At 49.7% G+C, this 23,875-nt stretch overlaps 1 protein-coding gene across 4 annotated transcripts in view; it reads right to left on the reverse strand.

The window, feature by feature from the left end:
- Positions 1–23,875, reverse strand: part of CACNA1D (calcium voltage-gated channel subunit alpha1 D) — a 299,657-nt gene that overhangs the window by 155,818 nt on the left and 119,964 nt on the right. For all 4 annotated transcript variants that reach the window (XM_087866963.1, XM_087866962.1, XM_087866964.1 and 1 more), the window contains exon 4: positions 1,384–1,523. In XM_087866963.1, coding sequence (XP_087723089.1) covers positions 1,384–1,523 — 140 coding nt within the window. The remainder of the gene's footprint in view (positions 1–1,383; positions 1,524–23,875) is intronic.

The following is a 23,875-nucleotide window of genomic DNA, read 5'->3' on the forward strand; positions in this document are numbered from 1 at the left end:
AGTAATACCTTACCTGCCATGTCCTATGGTGGTTTTTGCAAAAGCTGACTTTTTCCCCTTACATCTAATTATCCCACTGGGCCACCATTTTGGATCCCATTTGAATTTCCTAGGCTTTAAGGAGCAGACTTAAAATTTATCCCACTCTCTTAACATCCAGCTATACTGGTCTCCCACGAAAAGCCAAAGGATTCACGATTTTTAAAAAAAGTAGCCTATAAGAAAAATTACATCGCTCAACTTCAAAAGGCAATTGACCAACGTTATGGAGATGAACACAGAGAGGTCATTTAACAATCTCTCTCTGTAGGACCACATATAATTTTAGGAGCAACCCACCTTATAGCTGGGTAACGAAGACTCACCAAAGGGATACATATTCTTTCCCTATATGGGTATTTGGTCCAAAGGCCCAGCACTCCTCTGATGCGGATTCATTTTCTTCTCTCACTGGCAAAATTTCCAGGTGTGGCAGGGCCAGAGCCACACAACACAGGCCACTGTTTTTTAACACTCTTCTTTAACTAAACTGTTGGTGTCTCCTTCCTGTGACAGGATTTCTGGAGAATGCCTCCTTCTCTGCATTTTCTGGCTTATTTCATTTCATGCCAGATACCTGACATTATTCAGACCCTTGTTTTGTTATTTATTTATTTATTTACTTACTTATTTATTTATTTATTTTTAAAGATTTTATTTATTTATTCGACAGAGATAGAGACAGCCAGCGAGAGAGGGAACACAAGCAGGGGGAGTGGGAGAGGAAGAAGCAGGCTCCCAGCAGAAGAGCCTGATGTGGGGCTCGATCCCAGAACGCCGGGATCACGCCCTGAGCCGAAGGCAGACGCTTAACCGCTGTGCCACCCAGGCGCCCCTTGTTTTGTTATTTAAAATGGGGTGGTAGCATGCCAAAGTTTTTCCCACAAGTCAGCAGAAAAAAATTAATAGCTTTGCTCAGGGATGTTAAATAGCAGAGTACCTTACTTCTCTGAAGGATTTATTACTGTAATACTGGTTTGGGGTTTTTTTGTTTTTAACTTAGCGGGGTGCTAAGTATAAGAGTTCTACTCATTTGACTCTAACCATCAGCAGGGCTGGCCTATCTGTGAAGACCCAAGGCCTCATAAAATGACCCCTCTTACATCAAGAGCTTCAACCTCCTTCTATACCCATTACTGGAAGGGAAGTAAGAACAACAAGGGGATTTGAACCAGTCTCTGCCCGATACTGATAGCAGTATCGCCCATCTTCAAAACCATCTGGCAGGTTCTAGCTGCAAGCCCTAGCAGAGAAGAGCAACCATATCCCCTCAAAAAACTGTGGCTTTCCATTACTCCTTGCCCCCCAACTTCCAAATATTTCCCCAAAATAAAAGGGACTTACCCTACTATTACTATAACAAAATCCAGTAAATTCCATCCATTCCTAACATAAGCATTAGGATGTAGCAATAATCCATACGCTATAATCTTCAAAAATGTCTCGACTGTAAAAATAATCAGGAAGGCATATTCTACTTTTTCCTGTGAAGAGAAACAGAAAGGGGGGGATGGGGGAGAAGAAGAAAAAGAAATAGGAATTAGAATCAATATCTCTGAGATATAAGCGTTTTTCTCCAAGCAAAGTTTTATTATGAGAAATGGCACCATTAGCACAGCACCTGTGCCAGGAAGGCGTTTTAATTCCAACACTGAATTTCTCATAAGCAACTAAGTGTAAAACACTTTTCATTCCAGGCTGCATGACTGCATTTTGCCACCTGCCCTGATGCGTGTGCAATGAGTCTGCCTGGGACATAAGGGGCATGTTTGTTATTTGCACACATTTGCAAAACGCAGCGTGTTTTCCTCCTGAGATTGCCAAACCAGGCCCAGAAAAGCACAAGGGGGCAAACAAGATTCCAAGGGCGGCTTTGAGTAGAATGTCCTTTGGAAGAAAGGAAGATGTGGCTTCTTTGACCCTCTCTCTTTCTCTTGGGTTTACGCCCGATTTTGAAGTCAGGGTCCTCTTTGTCACAGAGCAGCAAGGTGACCTCGGCAAGTCCCGCCTCTCCTGTGGACCTCAGTCTCCTCGCCGGCACAGAAGGGGAGCAAATTCAGGATGGCAAACCCCCTGTCTGTGTACTGGCATGAGGTCTCTCCCAGCTGACAGTGCTGAGGGGTCATCATACAGTCCCGGGGAGCCGGGGCTCAGCCTCTGCATCCTTCCCCCCTACGGGCCCTGGCAGCCGTGCCCACCTGGCTGCCCAGGCCTCGGAGACTCAGCCCTCAGGCTAGCTGACTTAGAACCCTTCCCTTCCAACTCAGGTGACTTCATGAGTCCAGAGAATACATTCCTCAACAGGTCTAAAAATGTTGACTCCTTTCCTCTTTTGTGAAGGTTTTCCTTATGCAGCTTCAGCTTTAATAGAAATACCGACCCGCTGGGATGTGTGCAATTAATTTTATAAGAGGCGCTCCCTGGCAAGAGGCTACTTAATAACTCCATGAAAAACTATCAGCAATTAAAACTCTTCCACATGGGCCATAAAGCCCTCCACAAATATTAATTCTACCCCGTGGGACCCGAGGAAAGTTACCAATACCTTAGGAAAATGGAAGTCACGGAATTCACTTACGAAGATGCCTGGTGCAAGAAGTCACATGAATTTGGCTCAGGAAACACTGAGTGAACACCTCTCCTATATGCCGGACCCCACGCCAGGAGCCAGGATGAGAAAAACAGCTCCACTGCCGTCCCTAATCTCGAAAAGTTTAGTCTGGTAGGGAAGGGAAGGTTTAGTCTGTTCCAAACATGAATGCTGCGAATGCCCCCAGAGAGGTAGTGGAAACAGTGATTCTGCACCCTGAGCTCTCCCAGAAGGCCGAAGGACTGGTCCACTCCTTCCCCACCACGACTTTGCTTTGCTATGTGACCACTGCGAGATGGCCTCAGCCACCCTCCTACCAGAGTGCTACTCCTCTCTCACCCGGCCTGACCTTCCCCAGTTCTCTCCCCCAAATCCTTTTTTTTTTTTTTTAAGATTTTATTTATTTGAGAGCGTGTGCGAGAGGGAACACAAGCAGAGGGAGAAGCAGCCTCTCCACTGAGCAGGGAGCCTGATGCAGGACTTGATCCCAGGACCCCGGGATCATGACCTGAGCCAAAGGCAGATGCTTATCCTACTGAGCCACCCAGGAGTCCCTCACATCTCCCCCCTGGCTACCACCAGGGCAGCCATCCAACCACCGCTGGACCCCAGCCTTCACCCCCATTCCCGACTTCGCGCTGGTCTTGCTGAAAAACTAGTTCATCATTCTTTCCTCCCAGGTCCCTGACATCCCTAACCTGTCCTTGAGAGCTCCCTCTGATCCCTGAACACCATCCGAGGTCTAATGAATTCTTCTGTGCTGTGAGTTGGCCAGAGTCAGTGTGTTTTCAACCATATGGAGTCTCACTCATCTCCAACCTGCACCCCCACGCTTCCCCCTGACCTCCCAACTGGCCCTGCCCTCATTCTGGCTCCTCCCATGGACTGCACACCCTTCACCGGGCTGCCAAGACCCTCCCTGAACACGACCCCTTCTCCTTCCCCACAGCCGTGCCCTCGGGGTATGCACGAGCCTGCAGACCTCCGGGGACTCCCTGGTTTACTCTCCACCATTCCCTGAGAGCTAGGACTGGACGGACTTTGCCACTGGCTAGGGAGGAAGGATCCCAGAAGGCTTCAGTGAGGTGGTAACGCTAACTTTGAGGGCTAAAAGGAGAGAGCAACTCTGTTACTTGAACCAGAAGCAAACCCCCTGAAAATACCAACCCACTATACTCAAATTAGACCCTGACCACCAAATGTAGGTTGTCAATACGTTTCTAAGACTTGGAGTTCTAGGGGAACAAGATACGCTAAAAACAGCATGCTGATTTTACAATTCCTTTTCCCTTTTTATCCCTTCTGCTTTATTTACTAGGCCGACAGAGAAAAAAAGCTTTTGCTGCCATCAATATTCATAGCAGTTACATCCCTACGTCAACACAGTGCTATACTTTGGAGCAGAAAAACAAGGCAGGGAACAGAGAGTACATCTAGCAAACACGGCTTGTTTTTCCTCTTCGGCTTTTATTTGTAAGTAATATTGCCACAATAATACAAGGGCCATTAGTGTAACTGAGTTGTTTAGGGTTTTTTTATATCCCCTTCTCTTGTCTTCCTCTCTCTCCTTTTAAAGAACTGGGTTTCTCTTTCCAAAAATCCTTCGTGCATTACTTGATGGAATTGATTGTAGGAAATAGAACCTTGTTTTAATGTGTTTTTATTTTATTTATTTATTTATTTATTTTATTTATTACGGAGACTCTACCATGATGCCAACTGAACCATCACAGCCTGGAGAGCATTCTAGATCAGTTGGCCTAGAAGCCAGTGTGGTGCTTATCCCCGATCCTGCCATTCAAAAGGACTCCTATAATTCAAATATACCCCCACAGCAAGCAAATGTAATATTTTTAAAAAGTTTGCAAAACAACCATCATGGGCAGGGGAGGTAATTATCTCCTTCACAAAAGAATGGTTCATTTGAGAAAAGAATGTTGAGTTAGTAATTTGCAAGGGAAGTCACCAGGAAGGTCAGGTTCCTAACTGGGCAAGGTGGGACTGCACACCGAGCGGAGGAGGCCCAGCGAGATGTCGCATAGAGAAGACACCGAGTCTGTGGCCCAGATGGAGGAGAGCACAGAGGAAGGGCATGGCTGAGGAAGAGGCAGGCAGGAAGCCTCCAGAACTGGACACACTGGAAGGTGTTCTCGGGGGCAGGACTGCTTCGTAAAAGCTCACAGCCCCAGACGAAACAGAGATGAAATCACCCCTGCATCCCAGTCTCCCTGCATTTGCCAGTCAGGGCCACAGCTCTGTGCACTCACCGAGCCAGCAGCAGGCATTCTTCTTGCTGGAAGTGGATCCTGGGTGAGCAGGACCAGGTTTTTAAAACAAACAAACAAACAAACACCAATTCCTCTTAGCCAGACACCACCCTATGTAGGGATGAGAGCCACCCATGAGACCTCCAGCCACCTCAAGGCACCAGAAATAAAAGCTCAAAATCTAATTCAGAAACCTGATACATCTTTAAACAGTGAAGAGTCACCATGGAGAAGAGTCTCTGTACCAGTCAACCTTACAGAGAACCTTGAGAAACTGAAACTGTCAACTGGTGATGGGTGGGAGGTGCCAGGATCCCCTCGATGACACCTGCTTCTCTTCTTTCCGGTCCTCGGGGGATCTTTCACTACTGTACTATGAATATCCAGCCAGCCAGGCAGCCAGCCACCAATACCTGGGTCCTCCTCAGAAAGCCTGATCTGTATCTTCACAGAGCTCCCCACCTGCCATCAGAAGATAACAAGGACTTGATGAGACGGGCAGGTAAGGTTCAACTCTTTGCTTTGGTCATCCACCCACATGGCTCCAGATCTTTGGGAAGCCTCTCCTGGCTGACACCCTGGTAGCACTGCTCGTCCTGCACACACCGCTCTTCCTTACCCTACGGTCCCGGGCTCCCTATTGGTGGGGATCATCCCTTACTGTCTTTGTAATGCCAGCACCCAGCCCCCACATGGGGCATACATAAGGTACTCAACAGGAAGTAGAGAAGAAAGAGGCAAGGAATATAGCAAACAAAGCTAGACTTAAAGGGGACTAGAAAAACATGAGGTTTTGTGATCCTAACATACATATCAAAAAGCAAAACAACAAGGATATGCACCTAAGTTGCCATTAACCCTTTCCAGAACGAGCTTGGAAGAAATGGTCACACTGCTGAATCGACGATTGATCTCAACATCTCACCTGGCCCTCGCTTTCTATTCCAACCCAAGCCCACAGGGAACGTCCTCCTCCCCCCTCCCTCGCTTTCTCTTCCAGCTTCCTCACTTCTCTTCCACGAGGGCCCCCCCCCCCCGCTTCCATAACTAGGGTGCCCACCTTCACGTGTGTAAACGCCCTCTCCAGGTTGAGTACACGGGGGACACAGGGCTGGACGAAGCCCAGACTGGGGCAGCGGAAAGAACACAGGGCTTGTGACTACAGCATCTGTTTTCTGCCAGCCCGGGCTCAGCCACTATTTCAGGTCCATGTCCATTTCCTCTTTCTAGAACGGTTTCCGCCCACCCCCCCCCACGTTCTCACCAGGCTAAGCTCTACTTGTCCTTCAAGACTCAGCTTAAATAGCACCTTCTCAGAGAAACCTTTGCTAACCTCCCAGACAAAAGGAGGGCCCGCTGTCAGACGCTGTCAAAGCCCATGATGCTCCTTCATGGTCCTATTCACAACGGAAATTTTAAATTCCTTAAAGTTATCTCTTTGATGTTTGTCTCCTCCAGTAAGTGGATTTTTGTAAGATCAGAGACTATTTCCATTTCATGCATCGCTGTATTCCCAAGGCTTGCCACAGAAATACTCAATATTTATAAATGAATAAATGAGCAAATTGCAAGGTTTTGACCAAACATTATTCACTGTCCCTTCCTGCTAAGAAGTTCCATAATGGGTTTAGCCCACTCAGGCTACCATAACAAAGCGCCATAGACCGGGGGCTTAAACAGCAGAGATCCCGCACTGTCCTGGAGGCTGGAAGTCCAAGACCAAGGTGCCAGCTAATTTGGTGTCTGACGAGAGCTCTCTCCCTACCTTGCAGACGGCTGACTTTCCATTGTGTCCTCGTCTGGCCTTTCCTTCGTGGGTGTGTGTGGAAAGAGATCTCCCTCTTCCTCTTCCAACAGGGCACTAATCGCATTCATGGGGACTCCATCTCATGACCTAATCACCCCCCCAAAGGCCCCACCTCCCAATATCATCACACTGGGGATTCAAATTCTAACATATGAATTCTGGGGGAGGGGAGAGAGCAGGGGACGCCAACATTCAGCCCATAGCGAGGGGCCCCTTGACTTTGCTCTGTTCCAAGAAAAACGTCTGAGATGAAATGCCAGGGAAGAGCTATTCTGCTCTGTAACCGTGCCCCTCCTCAAAATGGTGGGACAGGGTCTTCCAGTCAGAGCGAGGAACACATGCAAAGGCTGAACATTCAAGGGGGACGAGCACACGGGGGTGAGGGACAGGCGGGGGCGGGGGACACAGGGCCTCACGTGCCAGACTACAGGGCCGTCTCTCGCCTGGGGAACCAGTACATTGAACCAGATGATCTCCTCCAGCTGTAAAACCACAATTCTCTACCACCTGGGGAGCAAAGTCTGGACCCCAGTTTCACAGTGAGGTTCCACGAGGCCCAGAGACCCCCGGAAGCCAGTCAACCCGGAGCAGGGGCCGTGCCATCCAGGGACTGGGTCACCTGAGGTCACTGCAGCACATTCGGGGCCAGGCTTGCTGTGGCCCCTCCCACGAGCTGCTGTGCACAAGGCAGGAGCCTTGGGGAGCCGTGGGGCTAGGGTGACAGTTTCCGTGAGCGATTCCACGTCTCGTCAAACCGCAGTGGGTGAGCCGTGGGACAGCGGCTGGCAGGCAGGCCTTGGCTCAGGGCTGCTCAGATGTAAACAGAGCTAATGTTCTCCTCTGTGGGTAGTAATGAAGGATGCGCTTCCCTGGCCCCCAGTGGGCAGTTGAATGCCCCGTTTCCATGAGGAAACTGGCTAGAATAGTCAGTTTGCCTTCATTTTTCTTCACCTTTGGTTTAAAAGTATAAATTCGAGATGAGGTTTGTGTCTCCTGAGTCCAATTCCAGTCTCTACGGCTGAGTCACCCTGGTTGAGTCATCTACCCCTGGGGCTTCTCTGCTGCCTCGTGGAGAACAGGAGCACTGTCCTTGCTCCACCCACCTGGGTTATGGTGACAATCAGAGCAAGTGAAAAGTGGGGAAAAGTTCTGTAAACTGCCCCACACACCACGATCCAAGGCCCCCCTGAATGAGGACAGACGTGAAGCAGCTCTTCCAGTCCCTGGGAGGTGCAGTCCTGACGGGGGGCTCTGGAACTCTCTGAAGATCCTAGGACAGTCCAGTGACCCCATGACCAGCCAGAGAGGGAGGACCCCTGCCCAGCGAGGACACATGGAAGAAGCCAGCAGGGTGGCCCGGCTGGCGCCTCCATGGAGATCAGCCTCCAGACCGCTCGTTTGTGGGAGGACAGCAGCGGCACGCCTGGCATGGCAGGGGCTGAGCAGGGCTGTCTCTCTGGATGCGGCTTCCTCGCTCACAGGTAGCTGCTGCTTTGCTGCCACGCTCGGCGAAGCGTGGTTCTTGCCACCCAGAAAACTCCCAGGTGACAACAGCACCCTGTCCTTCCTTTTCTACTGTCCGTCCAGGAGCTACAGGTGTTGGCATGTGGCCCACGTTACTGGTTCAAGGACAGGCAGGTGACCCACACATGCCAACCAGGTCCAGTGAGAGCTGCACCGGTGATTTTCACCAGGCAAGAAATTCTGTCATTGGCTGGACTGAGCTCTGAGAGGCACTAAGCATGGAGTTACTGGGAAGACACAGAATGAAGAACCGACACGAAGAAGAACTATGTCACCGTGTGCAAGGAGAGTCAAACAGAAAGGCAGAGGAACTCAGAGGCAAGCATCTGATTCTGATGCCTTTGTAAGAGCCCCTGAATCAAGCCGAACCTGAAGCCACAATTCTCCCCCCTGCCTTGGGCTGTTCAGTCATAAAAAGCCAATTCATCGAGCAAGTTTGGGTTGGGTTTCTGGTCAATTATAAAAAAAATGTTCGAGCTAACTACACAGTGATCCTACAGGGTCACTCTGCTTCCCTAAAGCATCTAAGAGAAACTTCAGCAGCTCATTTCTCAAGGTATTCAACTCCTTTGGGGATTCCCTCTGACCCACAGGCTTAGGGTGGTTCTCTACATTGAGGACCCACGAGCCCTGCAGGTCGTTGCCTCTGGGAATTCATCTAGGTTTAGCCTTCCAAACAGACTCCTTCAATCCCATCCATTCTCTGTTGCTGTCTTCAATTCCAACTGGTTTCCCACACTCCACACATTCCTTCTTGAAAACTCAATGCCTTGGACTTGTCTTGCTTCCCATCCCGCCCATGCCAGGACCCGAACTGTGAGTCCCCCGGTAGCAGGTGCACTCCACAGCTGGCGGTCATGTGCCTCCTCACCCAGGTCCAATGCCAAACTTCTGCCCGCCTCCACCCCATCATGCCTGGCAGTTCAAGCGCACAATTTCGAGTCAATTCAACAATATTCATGGGGTACCTACTCCGTACCAGGCACACTCCTGAGCACTGCAGAGTGAAAGATGACTACGGCAGCATTGGTGCCCTACAGGAGGCATATATGAAAATTTTAAGACACAGCAGATGACAATCCAAGCCAAAGTAGAGAACCGACTGGGGATTTCCTGTGTAGAAACAGAGGGATGGAGCAACTCCTTGTGTCTGGAGCATTCGGGAAAGCTTCCTTAAAAGTACAGGACTATGTCACACATGTGACGGAGTCACAGTTCCTCCAAATGGCATCCCCAAGGACCTCTACAATCTGTCTGCGGTCAACCTACCAACAACCAACTGATATCTGTTACCCCACAGGATAGGGTCCCCACCCTACCTGATCCCCTTCCTCTTCCTCCCCCCTTCTTCCTCCTTTGCTCTAGTCCATCCGTCCCCCATGACACCCTGCACATAGGTCATATTTACTAGAACCTCTGGTCTTCTCCATGACCCAGAGCACTTCTGCTGATCTCAGTCCTGCTCCACCATTGCAGGGAAGGCTAGGGCGCTTCATTTCCTCTTGAGCACCAACTATGTACGAGGCCATGAAAGAGACCAGAGAAGGGCAGGGCACGGCCGTTTTCAGCTCCTGGTCTGATGGGCAAGAAGAACCCACGGACGTGTGGTCTTGGCCTACGTGTAGATCGTCGGTACCTTGAGGGCAAGGACCTCTGCATCTATGTGGGCAGACTCTCCCACCATCCCGAGCAGAGAATGGAGCCTGAGTGACTGTGATGGCACATCCACCACGAGGAAGGAAAAGCAGAGACGCGCTCCTAAGGCTGCATCGCTAAGCCCCCGGGGGCCGAGACTTTGTCTCGCCATCAGGGAGCACTGACGGCGGCTCTACCGCCCGGGCCAGAATCCCATTCGTCCTCTCCCACTTGGAGATACAGAGGTTCGCTTTCTTTCCAAACCACGTCCAGCCTTTACATCCGTTCTGACAGCTCAGGTCAAGGTGGATGGCAGGAAGAATACGCGTCCTACGTGGGGCTCACCAAAGCCACCCGCTGTCTCTCTGGGATGTGGGGGCCTGGGTCCTGTCACAGCTGCCAAACACCCATCGTTCTAGAAAAGCCACCTTTTTCACATTGGTTTGCACGATGTGAGCCAAATGCTCCAAAACACCCGCCTCCCTGACCGTAAAGAAATGAGCAAACGTTTCCAAATGGCAGGGATGGAGTAAGCTTAAAACTAAACATTTTCATGTGACAAGACGACGGTCATTTCTTTTCTTAACAGAGGTAAGGACAAGCCTTTCAAATCTGCATATGGTTGAATTCCCCGACATCAGAGCTCTAGATGAAATCTCCCGGCATTGCCCTGACGCCCGCTCGGATCCCTGTAAACGTGCCGTCTGCACGCTGGACACCGCACTTGGAGTGTGAGGAAACACCTTCCCGTCCCTTCCCACAGCAGACTCTACGCGAGGGGGTAAGACAGGCAGAGAAGGGACTGCAACTCACATCCACATGCAAGGGTCCCAGACACGAGGTGCTTCTGGCGATCGTGCCCTCTGGTGTGAGGAGCCCTGGCCACACCCACCTGCATGCCATCCGTGCCCGCCAAATCTCACCCGGGCTTCTGGGCTGTTCCGCCGAGGTCACAGCAGAAGGCCCTCAGCCCAGGGTCACCCGGACAACTGAGCAACCTGAGATGCACCTTGGAGGTCCCGGCTGCCAACTGCTCGGTGTCGGGACCGGGGGCGGGTCTGCCCCCACTGAGGAAGGCGTGCAGCCCCTTGGAAGTACTTTCACCTCCTCCAGGGGAGGCAGAGAGCCGGGCGGCAGGGCCTGGCTCTGCCCCTTACGTGCTTGGTGGACTCAGGCAAGTGACTCTACCCCACCCCCCCCGACTGCTGCTTCATGGTAAGAGGAGAGGGAGGGCAGCCACTGCCCAAGTTTCTCGTGGAGCATAAACGAGGCCACACGTGTACAACACGACAACCGGGTGTACATGTCACACGCTCCATGGATGTTGGCTCCTGTTTTCGTCGTGTCGGTGGCCACCACCAGGAAAGGCATAGGGCCTGGCACATAGCCACTGCTAGCTGCTGACTAAGCGAGCCCTGGGAGGGGGCCTTACCCCCTGCCAACCCTGCGGGTCTCCGCACCCACAGCGTGGACAACTCGTCCAGGTGGGCCTGCTCCGGTGAGCACGGCTCCACCTGGGAGACCGCTGCTCCGTCTAAACCTGCCCCTGCACCTGTCTGGGCCGTCCCGCAGTCCGCCTGTGGCCGCTCCTAGAACGGTCAGGAGGGGAAACGGGCCCCCGAGCAACCCACCCTCCCCTCACGGTCAAAACAGAGGACGGGCGTCTCAGCATTCAGCCGGTCAGTTGTGACCTTCTGCCAGAAAAGCCACATTGGGTGATGAACGACCCTAGGCCACGGTCACCTCTTTCCCAGGGAATGCGCGGAGCACATAGGTCGTTTCTTTCTGAATAAGTTTATGAATCAAAGTTTAAAAATACATAACGTGTGGAGTCTATAATTGAGATAAAGTATGTAATACATTCACTCAGAAGATTAATAACCCCGTGCCTATAATTCACCATTATTTTAGAATTAGTAAGTAAAATTAAGTTAATTTAAAAGACATTGGGTAGCTTAAAAACCAGGCAGCACCGAACCGTGGCCTTGAAGTGGAAATCAATACACGGTCAATGACTGAGCAGAACAGATTCTCTGCAGAGCTGCTCCAAGCTGCAAGTATCATTTGCATTGATCTGGTCCTGCCAGTCAAAGGTCTCCCTCATCACTTCTCGCCTCCCAGAGGCTGGAGGAAGGGCTCTGTACCACCCCACGAAGCTCAGGATACACCCGGGCTTTCCACGAGCAGCCCTATTCCCAGAAAGACAGGTGGTTCCGGAAGCATTTACTAGAGGTGTCTATTTGGTCAGATGGCTAGACTAGTTCACAATGCCATTATTCTTTTGTATTTATTTTTTTAAATTTTTTATTATGATATGTTAGTCACCATACAATGCCATTATTCTTTTCAAAGTGAATTTTTGTTTAATACCTGACTAGCTCCAAAAAAGAACTCTAGGCAGCAAAAATATGAAAATCTGAAGTAGGTAAGAAAGGGAAAGCTACATGGCTGTGTTTTAAAAAGACAGGGAAGAATGTCCATGATATGTTACCACAGGAATCCTATGATTAGGATCCCGTTGATGTCTGAAAAAAATCTCTTAATAAGCCAGTCTGCAGTGTACACAGCCAAGTGTGAAGAGGCTTGGCTCTGAGGGCAAGATCATGGGGCACATCTTCCCTACTTTTAGGTATCCCTGATTTGTCTGAGTCTTTCTCATTGAAGACCTTTTCCTTTAAAATTAGCTGAAATTCTAAGTATTTAAGACAAAGGAGTAAGCTGAGAAGAAAACTTAACAAAGAAAATGAAATGAAGCGGGAGTAAGAACATGACAAAGATGTGGGCAGCGAAGACACAGCTTTATTAGTATGTCTCGGAGATTTCTCACCACTGCAGTGAAAGCAGGAAATCAGACCAGTGACACAAGTCACCTTCTCCTTTGAATGAAACGTTTTCTCAGCACAGAAGAATATTTCTCCAGAGCATTTGCATAGAGAGAAGAGTCAGCTGACAATAGGGACTGAGCACCAACTATGGGAAGTAGACTAACGTTTGCCTGTCTTCGTGGAATTTGTACTGTAATAGAGAGAGGACTTTTTGAATAAAATACGCAGGAAATCAGTTCTGTGGTTTACAACCAGCACTTCTTGAAAAATGAAAATAGGATGGAAAGAATCAGAATGCACAGAAAATAGCAAAATCTGGGAAGAGTAAGTATTTTCATCAAACTTCATGTCTCAGATGACATGCACATGCATGTTTGGGAGTTACAACGTAAAAGGTATCTATTACTGTCGGCCAAAGTAAAAATTAAAAAAAAAAAAAAAAAGAGTTTGGAAAACACAACTGTAGAAGCCAATAATCTGAACCCACCAGTGGACCCCAGTAGGGATAAAGACCCACTCAAGGTCCCATGGGGAATGGCTCATGAAGAGTCCTAACTGGGACAGGAAGAGAATAACACCCCCCCCCCCACCTGGGTCCTAAGCCTGGGACAACAGATCAGAAAGAAGCAGGGAACAGAGCATGGAGGCGTCTGAAGACCTGGGCCACAGGCCCCCACCCAAGACTGGAGGCTGTAGGCCAAGGAAGGCCAACAGAAGCTGGGCGTCCCCTGTGTCCTCAGTCCGGCGTGGGGCTGCTTTGGAACAAAGCTGTCAAAGCAAGGGACACTGGGACTCAGGAGGAGACACAAGAGAGAAGGGACGCCTCTAGTCGATACAGCTGCTTTATGGAAAGGGGGGCCAGCTGAGATCCAGGCCTCTCTGCAGCTGGCCAGTTGTTGGTGTGTCTTCATTCCCTGGATGAGACGAATTCCTCCCCCACCTTCCTTCACACTGTCAACCGATTTCCCCCAAAGAATTTTGTAAGGAGGCACAAGGCTGTGGGTAATGAGGAACATGCTCGAATCCCAGTCCTGCCTGGACCGGTTGTGTGGCCTCGGGGAGAGCACCGAGATTCTCCAGCAGCAGGTCCCTCATCCCCTCAATGGGGACACTACCACCGTCACGTAATTAAGGATGAACACTGCTGGTGGGAGATGCCCGGTGCCTGGCCGGCTTGCAGTGAAGTGGCTGCTGTCACCCTGGTGGCTGTGAATGTCCCACAGAAAGGTCTCCACAGGCTGTGGGGTGAGGCGGGCAGAGGACCTCTTTCCAATCAAGGAATCAAGGGCAGGGTTCTGGAAAGCTGAGCAATCCTTTCACATTATGTTGCCACAAGGCTAAGGCTGAAGGGGGCACACCAACCCCACCACCGCCACCACCATTGTGCCCCATGACAAAAAGTCGTATTGGAGGCTCAGAAAACACAGGAAAGATCATAAATAAACACGCACCTGGAAATCACAGCCACTAGAGTCCTGCTTGGCTATCTGAAAGCTCAAAACTATATCTATCCTGTTAATTCGGGCACAGGCAGATACCTTTTTAATGGCTTCGTAATCACTAAGATCCATCATCATCTTAATAATGATGAGTGTTAGAAAAGGCAATAGGCTTCATCACAAGCGCCTAGATTCAAAATTCATTAACACGCCGTGACCAACGGAAATCCTGCACTGAGTCCTAGACTTCATAAACGCACCTCCTAAGAGAACTGCCACGCTGCTTAATGTCTGTCCTCTATTTTAAAGCTGCCTCGACAGGTCAGTAAAGTTCACTTCCCAGAGTCACTGCCGGGTGAAGTTCGGATTCGGGTGAACTCAAATCATGAGGATCAGTTCGAGACATCTGAACATAAAGAACCAGGAAAGCTGCAACAACTAAATGGATGCTATTTGCTAAATATCTAGGTTCATTATTTATAAAACATCCTAGTGAGTTAGGATAAAACGGAGCAAATACAGGTTTTCCTTTAATTACAGTAATGCTGGTGAATCAGACCTCAAATGTCTGGAAATTACTACTTTCTACAACTTGTGATCCTGCTTAAATGCCAAACTTAAAAAAAAAAAAAAATCCAAATCCAGAACAAAGAGTTCAACTGTAAGAACCCGTCTTCTCTCTCTCTCTCTTTTTTTTTTTTAACAGCTCAGACCTAGGAGAGTCCAGAGAGAGAGAGAGACACAAAGCTCGGAGGTAAGACAAGCCCCCATTACAGCCAAGGGAAGGGAAAGGGGTGGGGTCTGAAAGACAAGGGGCTATATTAGCTCTGGAGGGCCCGCACTCCAGTAGGTTGTTACTTTTCAACAGCCAGACCCGTCCATAAGCCAGGACAAGGAACACAAAATCCATCTGGATGACATCTGGCTCCCGGTTCTCAGCTGGGCAAGCACAGTGAATTTGTGGAGTCAGACGGTTGGGGTGGAGGGTTCCCGTTTGGTCCAGCTACCACACCTGGGGCAAGCACCTCACCCTCCTGAGCCCTGGCTTCTGGGTCAGTGAATGCGTTGTCAAAGGAACAAATGAGGTCATGCGCAATGCCCAAGCACACGATAAATGGCTGCCATTAGGATATTGGGAATGGAGGTTAGCAGTGCGGGTCTTGACCTCTTTTCTTTCTTCCTACACTAGAAGCTCTCCAGACTGATTTCCTTTTAACCAATGAACCCGATGAACTGACGTTGTTTGTTCCTTCTGGGTAAGATAATGACGAAGGTCCATGCCATACTGAACTCACTTGGCTCCTCAGTCAATTTCTAGACAGCTCCTATGTTTTTGTTCCCAACAGCGGAGTTGCGTGCTCACCAAGAATTGGTTATGTGCTCCCAAGTTTATAGCAGATGGACTACCCAACTTAAGTGAACGCTGCTTGGAGTGACAAGACGGGAGTCTAAAACAGTTGTTGTTTCCATTAAAAACAACAACAACAACAACAACAACAGGCTACATCCTTCGGAAGTACCGGATAAGAACATTGCTGAAGGTTCTGTCATTGAATCCGACAAGAGCAGCATGACAGACAAGATAAGGGAAAACCCGTAAGCTTTTAGAATTGCTCTCAGCTTCCTTCTCAGAGATCTAAGTTCTTATTCTATTTTTAAATAAAATGTGACTACAAATTGTAGGCACATTATAGGCATAGTTTATGCAAGAAGGAAGATGGACACTCTAACCGGTATGTGCGTAATACTCAAAAAAAAAAAAAAAAAGCCTTTGCCCTGCTCCAAAAGATTAACAAGTAAATATCTGGTTATATATTCCAGGTGAAAATAATCTTTAAGATGTGCTTATATCTTTTTAAATGAGCCTATCACTGACTTCTTAGAATAACCAACTTAGAGGTCAGGTATGAGAGCAGGTGTAGCAAGAGCCAGCACTCACTGTCCTCAGCTCCCAGCTGAGGTCTGGCACGTGACTATGCTTGCCGTGAGTCTGTCCCTACAAACAGCATCACAGAGTGCACATGTGTTGTCAGTCACCAGGGAATGTGTGTTGAAATAAATATACGGCTCTCATGACAATCTGATGCACAGGTGGAGGACCGAGGACCACCACCGCCTTCCCAAGGTCGGGTCCTAGGTCACCACCCCCGCCCTCCTGGTGTGCCCAGCGAGGGGGCAGTGCTCGTGTGTATGTGTCCGTGCGGTGGTAGTGGCAGCATTACGGGCCGCGGCAAGACGAAGAAAAGGACTGTGATGCAAGCGAGCAGGAAAGAGGAAGAGTGTGCATGCGTGTGAACAAGCAAGACCCACGTGGGAGGTCACACGTGGGAGAGGAGGAGGGCAGCCCCTGGTGGAGATGCACCCCTGATTAGAGTTCCCCAGAAAATCACCCAGGTGCCACCTGCTAACTCCTGACCGTGACTGTGACTTCAGTTCAACTGTCAAGGATTCTCGCATTCTGTATTTCGTCCGAAGTTGGAGAACCAGTTGCTGAGCATTTGCCGCGTGGGGGGTGAAGGAAGGAAATAGGGCTTTCTCTCGGGGGTCTGTATCCATTTCTGCAGACGGGCTCACCTGCGTCGGAAGAGCCCGAAGACCAGCCTGGCCGTCCAGCGTGGCCAGCGATCACCAAAGGACACTCGTGTCGCGTAAAGGCAACCGGCGAGCCGTGCCACCCTCTTGGGCGACATTAGACTATCAGTGACAACTCAAAACCCATACTTCTCCCTAGACGAGGGGTTGGCAAATCCTAGCCCACAGACCAAATCCCGTCCGCTGCCAGACTCTCATCACCGTACTCTCTCTGTTCATGTACCGTCTGTGGCTGCCGGGGCGTGGCCCACGTAGCCTCAACTATTTACTGTCTGCCTCGGGACAGAGAAAGTTTGGTTTACCCTTGCTCTGGACCCTTACTGCCCGTGAGAGGGAGTGCTCTTGGCTTTCACTTCTCTGCCAGGAAAAGGAAAGGAGAACACGAGTGACTGTCTAGCTTGGATCCTTCCTCTGAGATGAACGGTGTGACGGTTCTGCTCAATAGCCAAGACAGGTGTGGGATGCGAGCACAAATCTTTACACACACATCTTTAAACACGGGTTCTGCTCATCCCTCGCTGCTTCCTGTGCAAACATACAGGCACGACAATAACAGTGACCACTGAGGTTTTCTGAGGCACACGCATGCAGAGTCGCATACGGGGCTCAGCTCTGTTCAGAGGTACACACCACAATTCCGAATTGCATGCACAAAAGAAACCGCTACTTAGGGATTACTTTTTAAAAGACCTTGAAGGACTTGATTCCCCATTATTCCCAAAGAAGCTTTCGGTTTTTTTACTCTGCATTTAACCAAAGTTCCTACGAGACTATAAAAAAACCATAGCCACTGTGAAAATTAGTTAAAATAATAGTTTCTGCAAAATACTTCCAGTGCCGTGGCATTCATCCCTTAGAGTCGGGTTAGGGAGTACTATAATTTGGTCTGTCAGCAAGGGTGATAAGCGTACAGCAGACCCAGAGCAAGGCACGTTGACTTTCTACGGTTTGGGGGCTGTGGAGATTATAAGAGCCTTAAATAACACTCAACATCCATCCTTCCACAAGAAACGATCCTCAGACTTGACAAGTAACACCATCACAGAGAGAACACCGAAGCCACCGAAAGACAGTCCTGAAGAAAGGGTTCAGGTTCCGCTCTGATACCGTGTGTGGGTGCCGGTGAGGTAGAACAGGAAGTGGAGGTAAGGATAAAATTCTCCACTTTCTATTTTTTTTAAAGCTGGGTGAGAGGTTTCTTATTACCCAGGTGCTAAAGGACAGGGCTCCCTGATGGAAGAAGCACAAAGTAGTTCATTTTCTATGTACCCAACAAATAGGACTAGAGGCGCCCTGCCCAGGGCTTACTAAGCCAGCCCGCTATCATCACCCACTGGCCACCCCCATGGCTACAGTCTCAGGAGCCTGGAGGAGGGGGACTCAGAGTCATCAGGCTGCCAGCCTTGCGGAGACTTCAGTGTTGGGGAGGCCCCCCTTTCCTAAATCCAGGTAATAAGGACTCAGGAGAATCATAAAGATGGTCTTGCCTGCAAGAAGAATAAACTAGCATCTTATTCCCCACAGTTCTGAGTTGCTGCTTCCCTTCCCTGCACAGGGAAAAGCAAAGTGGCAGGACAGTCACCATGCCGCCTACTGGCCTGGCAAGGACCTGTGAGCTTTCCCATGAGCCAAGTGGACCTCATGGGGTACTTACTAGGAGTGAATCATCTCTGGGACATCACCCAAGGGGACTGGTCACCACGAGAGGTAAGTCACCATAGTGACACAGGCTGTGCAGTAGGGACAAGAAAGGCTGAGCCAGGGCCAGGGCCTGTGAGGTGGGGAAGTGTCAGCAGGCCCTCTGCAGAACAACAGCCCACCCACCCCGTGGGGGACCCGCACCTGGACACCTGTCAGAGGGAGGGTGTGCCACCCGGCCCGTTTTTGCTACAGAGGCTGCAAGACCAAGCAGGAGGAAACCCTCCGTCGTGCCCAGCTAGGGGAAAAGGTGTTTGTCCTTTTACAGCTCTCCCCTTCCTCAAAAACGGAGCACTTGGAGCTGCTGTGGGGGCAGGGAGGGAGGCTGGTGGGGACGGCAGTTGTGGGGTGGGGGAGCCCTAAATCAGGTTAAAACCCTCCAGGGTAAGAACTGAAAGGGACTGCAAAGGTAGTCTGCCCAGGACAGTATGGTAGGAAGACATGGGAGAGTCACGGGGTGGGGGTGGGGGGGCACAGGCACAGGCGAAGCCGCGATTGCAAACCTCAAACCACATCATGCGCCATGTGAGATTCCTCAACCAATGAAATACACATGGGTAAACGGAGGCTCGTACAGAACAAACTTATCCAACGCCATCAACCCTGACGGTAGCTATGGTGAAACTTTCCCCTGCACAGGAATACTCGACTGGCACTTCATCCATGTTTGAGGGGGGAAAGAAATAGAGGAATTGGCTCAGGGCCATGGGTCAGGTTACAGGTCCTCCCTCCTTGAGGGCTTTTCCCAAGAGCCTCCTTCAGGCACTCTGTTTCACCCTTTGTCCTTTCCCCTCTTACCTTTTTCTCCACCTTCCAGGCAGATTGCCTCTATCATCTGCCGCACCTGCCCCTCTTCCCCTCCACCTGATTGTCAAGATCAGTCAGGACCTTACTGGGTGACCACGTTGTCCCCAAATACTCAGGCCACAATCACGGTTCTAGGCTATTTCGAGACCAGAGGAACCAGGACATGACTTCAGAGCAGGCCTTTCTAGAACTTGGCCATCAGCCACCACCTGCTCTGCACCCCTCTGACCGGGAGGGCACAGACATGGCACAGTGCCGACCAACCCGAGCCCACCGCACCCAGCAGGGACAGTCCAGACTTGGAAACATCTCTGACGAGCCCCACTTTTAATGAGGAGGAATACAGTGGGCTCCAGACCCCTTCTGCTCTAGAATTCCACTAACTCTGTGGATCTCCTTAGCCAGTCTCCAACTTCTAAGTTCACCTAGAAAGACGCAAAGCAGCAGGACAAGAAACAAAAACTTCCTTTCCCTCCACTCCCCACTCGTTCTGTGAGTTTTCTCACTCGGCTCCCCCACCTCTTCTGAAGGCAGGGGCTGCAGCAGGTGACTCCAGGGGACCCCACGACCTCTCTGCGTCAGGTAGCCTGAACCTCTGCACCTACCACTAGCCCACTCCCCCAACAACACATCCCTGGGGAACCAGCTGCCCCACCACGTGACTTATTTTAATTCGTTGCAAACCCATCAACAGATTTGAAGGTCAAAGAGAAATGGGGGTGGTTGCAAATCATCTACGGGTTTTGCAAATTCCTTTTGTCTACGCTGGACCCAACATGTCACTGAAGAGTGAATGAACAAATCAATGAACGAAAGCGCCCCGTCCTCCTCAAGTTGACTATTTCAGAAAACAGGCACAAACTTGGCTAAGACAGAGAGTACATGAGAGAGGCAGAGAACACTCCCCCAACACTCCCAAACACCTTGGTAGTCCCGCCACGGCCTTCATTAGCAGAAGAATACAGCCAAAGAGCAATAAGGAAAATAAAACAAAGGGCTTCAGGGCAAGGGCTGGACACACAGCGGGGACCCGGCCACAGGCGGCGTTTATAACTGGGTGGCCTGGCTAAATACAGGGAGGGTAGACCTTGAGGTCCATCTCGCCAGCATTGGTACCAGTGGCTGGACCAGCTGCCCTCACCGCCTTTCAGGGCTCCTTCCAGGGCATGCTCTCGACGCCAGGACCTGCCAGCCAGACGTGAAGGAAATGTGGTTTTTGCCCCTCCATTCTCTGTACTCACTACAGTCCACTGTCCTGAGTTCTGTTGACTGCCAGGGACTCCGAGACAAGTTGAGCTCTCCTTATCTGGGGCTGGGAACAACGGAAGAAACACACGAGCCCCTGGGACACTCATTTGCAGACTGACACCCTCTTTCCTCCCCTTCTTTCTCTATTCCCTTAAAAACATACAGCAATTCATCAGCTTCCTTGTGCCCCTGTTCCATCGATAGGATTTTCGCTGTCACCTAAATGCTCTGGGTTTCTTAGAGTTTCTCAGTGTACCCACAGTGTCCACCTCCAGCGTGCCCCATGCAATCCCACTGGCACCATGAGACAAATCCAGTCTCAGGGCTGTCACCTGCGGAACTCACTGTCCCTCGCAGAAATTCTATTTCCAGGGACTGCTCCCACCAAGGCCTCAGCTCTAGGACTGAGGGCTGTGCTAGACCATCAAAGGAACTGGACTACCACTCAAGGGCTTGCGGGTTATAGCAGAGCGCCTCGCCTGGAGTCCCTCCCGTGGGAAGTGCCACAGAGCAGAAGGTAAACACACCTGGAGCATACACTTTGCAGCTGGGTCGTTCTAGCTGGTTTGGGCTGGCAGGGCGAGGGGAGATGGATAGTAAACCCCCGCCCCTCCCCGGCAGAAAAACCAGGCAGGTGGGGAAATCTCAGCACTGCAGAAGGCGAAGGGGCCCGGGAAGGAAGGCGGAGTGAGCTTGGCCAGCCAGAAGTTGCACAGGGTCACTTTCTGCTGTTTTCTTTTATCGTGCAAGAAGAAACCAGCCAACGTCCTGAATCCCCTTTCTTCTGGTTCACCTTTCCTGTGATTATGACATAGATCAGTTCAAAAATCAGGTTCACTGCAAATAAAAATGAGAACAATGTTGCTCTGACTTCATTCCAGGAAAACAAAGAAGAAAGGAGTGTTGATCTAATCTCTGTCCTCAGTTCACTCTCTGATTATCTACGGTGGTTTAGAAACTTCCCCTCTCCACAGAAAGGCTTGCCTGATACTGCTAACTTGAACAGCGTCTCTGGCATTTTCGTCTCACGGCCTGAAAGTCAGAACGGACAGCCGCTACAGCTCTTGTACCTGACATCTGCCATCACATGAGGTAGGGGGACAGTCATCAGAGGGAAAAGATGTCCTAGTCTGTCCTTTAAGTCTTTACTCAAAAGCTACAACTTTGTTTCGGTCACTGAGATTGCAGATTATTTAGTGAACTCCCAGTCTTTCCTCACGGCTAGGTCCCAATCTCCTTCTGCTCATCGGTTTTTTGTTCTCCAAATGAGCGGATCGTGAAAGCAACCCTTCCCAAGCTGCTCCACGCACTCAGCACTTAGGAAAACACACCTCTGGGATGAGCGCACTCGTGGTGGGGAGAGAATCGTAACTGTGGTGAGAAAATTAGCTCGAAGTATCCAGGTGATACAAATGGGTCCCGGAGGATGGAAGGACTCTTCCGAATTTGATATATCAGCTACATTGCAGAGGCTCCTACGGCGGGTTTTAATGGGATTTTGAAGAAGATAAGCAAAATAGCCCTGTCGTAACAAGGGCAATAAATCACAATTATTTTCCACTCATACGACTGCAACTTGCATCCTCCGCTTGAGCGTAAACCTTTTCAAACACACAGAAGAGCTGAAAGAATGTTCCAGTGCCTGCCCATATATCCAGCCCCTAAATTCCACAATGAAGATTTTGCTATGTGTGCTTTGGCTAGCTACCCTTCGATCCATGCATCAGCGTACCTTACATTCAGATACACGTCAAAACATACTGTAGACCTCTGTATACTTCATCCCTAAGCCTGTGAGCACCATACTATTTTCTGGAATTTGATATATATATATATATATGGCTTTTGAAGAAAAATTTACATATTGAGAAATACATTACTTGTAAGGGTGCTATTTGTGAGTTTGGACAAATGCATGCCCCCACCCCCCAACAAGATGCAGAACATTACCGTCACCTCAAAAAGTCCTGCTGAGCCTCTTCTCCCCAGACCGTACCCCACCTTCTCTGGCAGCAACCGTGATTTTACTCTCATCATAGATTAGTTTTGCCTGTCCAAGGACTTGTATAAATGGACTGTACAGTATTTGCTCTTTTATGAAAGGCTTCACTCAGCATCATGATGCTACCCGTACCCCTGGTTCATGCCTTTTTACTGCACAGTATTCCGTGGTAGGAACATTCCACCGTCTAACCGTTCTCTCATTGAGGGACCCCTATATGGTTGCCAGGATTTTTTTCTATTATGGAGAAAGCTGCTATAATCATTTGTGTATAGGTTTTCCTTTCTCTTGGGTAAAAATCCAGGAATAAAACTGCTGGGTTAATAAGCTTCATCAAGAACTGCCTGAGAACTTTTCCAAAGCGTTCCTACCGTTGTATGGCCTCGCCAACACGTGTGAGAGCGCCTGGCTGTTTCACGTTCTCACCCACACTTGATATTATCACCCATTCTCATTTCGGTTACTCGGATGGGCGTGCAGCAGGACACCACTCTGGTTTTAACTCGCGTTTGTCTGACATCAATAACATTGAAACTCTTTTCATCGGCCCTTGACCATTTTCGTTACAAATACATTATAGGACGGTAGATGAGCCAAAAGGAAAATAAATGCAATAAGGATAGGTTACATCCTCCGCCCATTTGCTACATTGAGATTTTTACTATCATTCAGTTGCCTGGATGCGTTCTGCGTCCTGAGTCCAAGTCCGTCAGCTATGTTTTGCACTTGCTTTCTCCCAACTGGTGGCTTGCTTACGCATTTTCTTTACAGCAAGCTTTTGATGAGTCCAAGTTTGTCATTTTGATGAAGTCCTACTGTATCCATTTTTCCCTTTTACGGTTATTGCTGCCTGTACCCCATTTAAAAACCTTTGCCGATGTCCAATCCTTGATTTTCCACACGTAAGTATATTTAACTGTGTTATTACCTTGGTTGGTTCTCCCTAGCTCCTCTCTCGAGGCCACTGACAATCGGCACACGCTCACCTTTTCCTTACCGCCGCCAGCCCTCCCCACCCCTCCGTGACAGCAAGAGCTAGAGGAAGCAGGACGGCTGGCTTTGGACACACCTCTCATCCCTTTGGAGCACTCTCTGGCTTAGTGCTGAGACAGAGATTTCAAAAAGACAAAATGAAGGAGACACGTAGTCAAAACACCGGGCCTCCAACATTCCAGCCTCAAGTAGGAACCGTGAGGAAAGTTCAGGGAGCCACACCCCAGCCCCAAGCATACTGACCTTTGTGAATTCTCAACTGTGTGTACTCCGGTTTTTCTCCTTCCCCTGCCAGCTCAGGCTTTTATCTCAGTGTTTAAGGCAAGACTGTATTCATTTATAACAAAAGTATATCCTCTAAACTGTGACTGGGGCCACAGGAGGGCTCAGGACAGAAGAGGAAATGGAG

This window comes from Ursus americanus, chromosome 14 (assembly GCF_024610735.1).
Source record: "Ursus americanus isolate L20-20 chromosome 14, mUrsAme1.1.p, whole genome shotgun sequence".
Lineage (NCBI taxonomy): Eukaryota > Metazoa > Chordata > Mammalia > Carnivora > Ursidae > Ursus > Ursus americanus.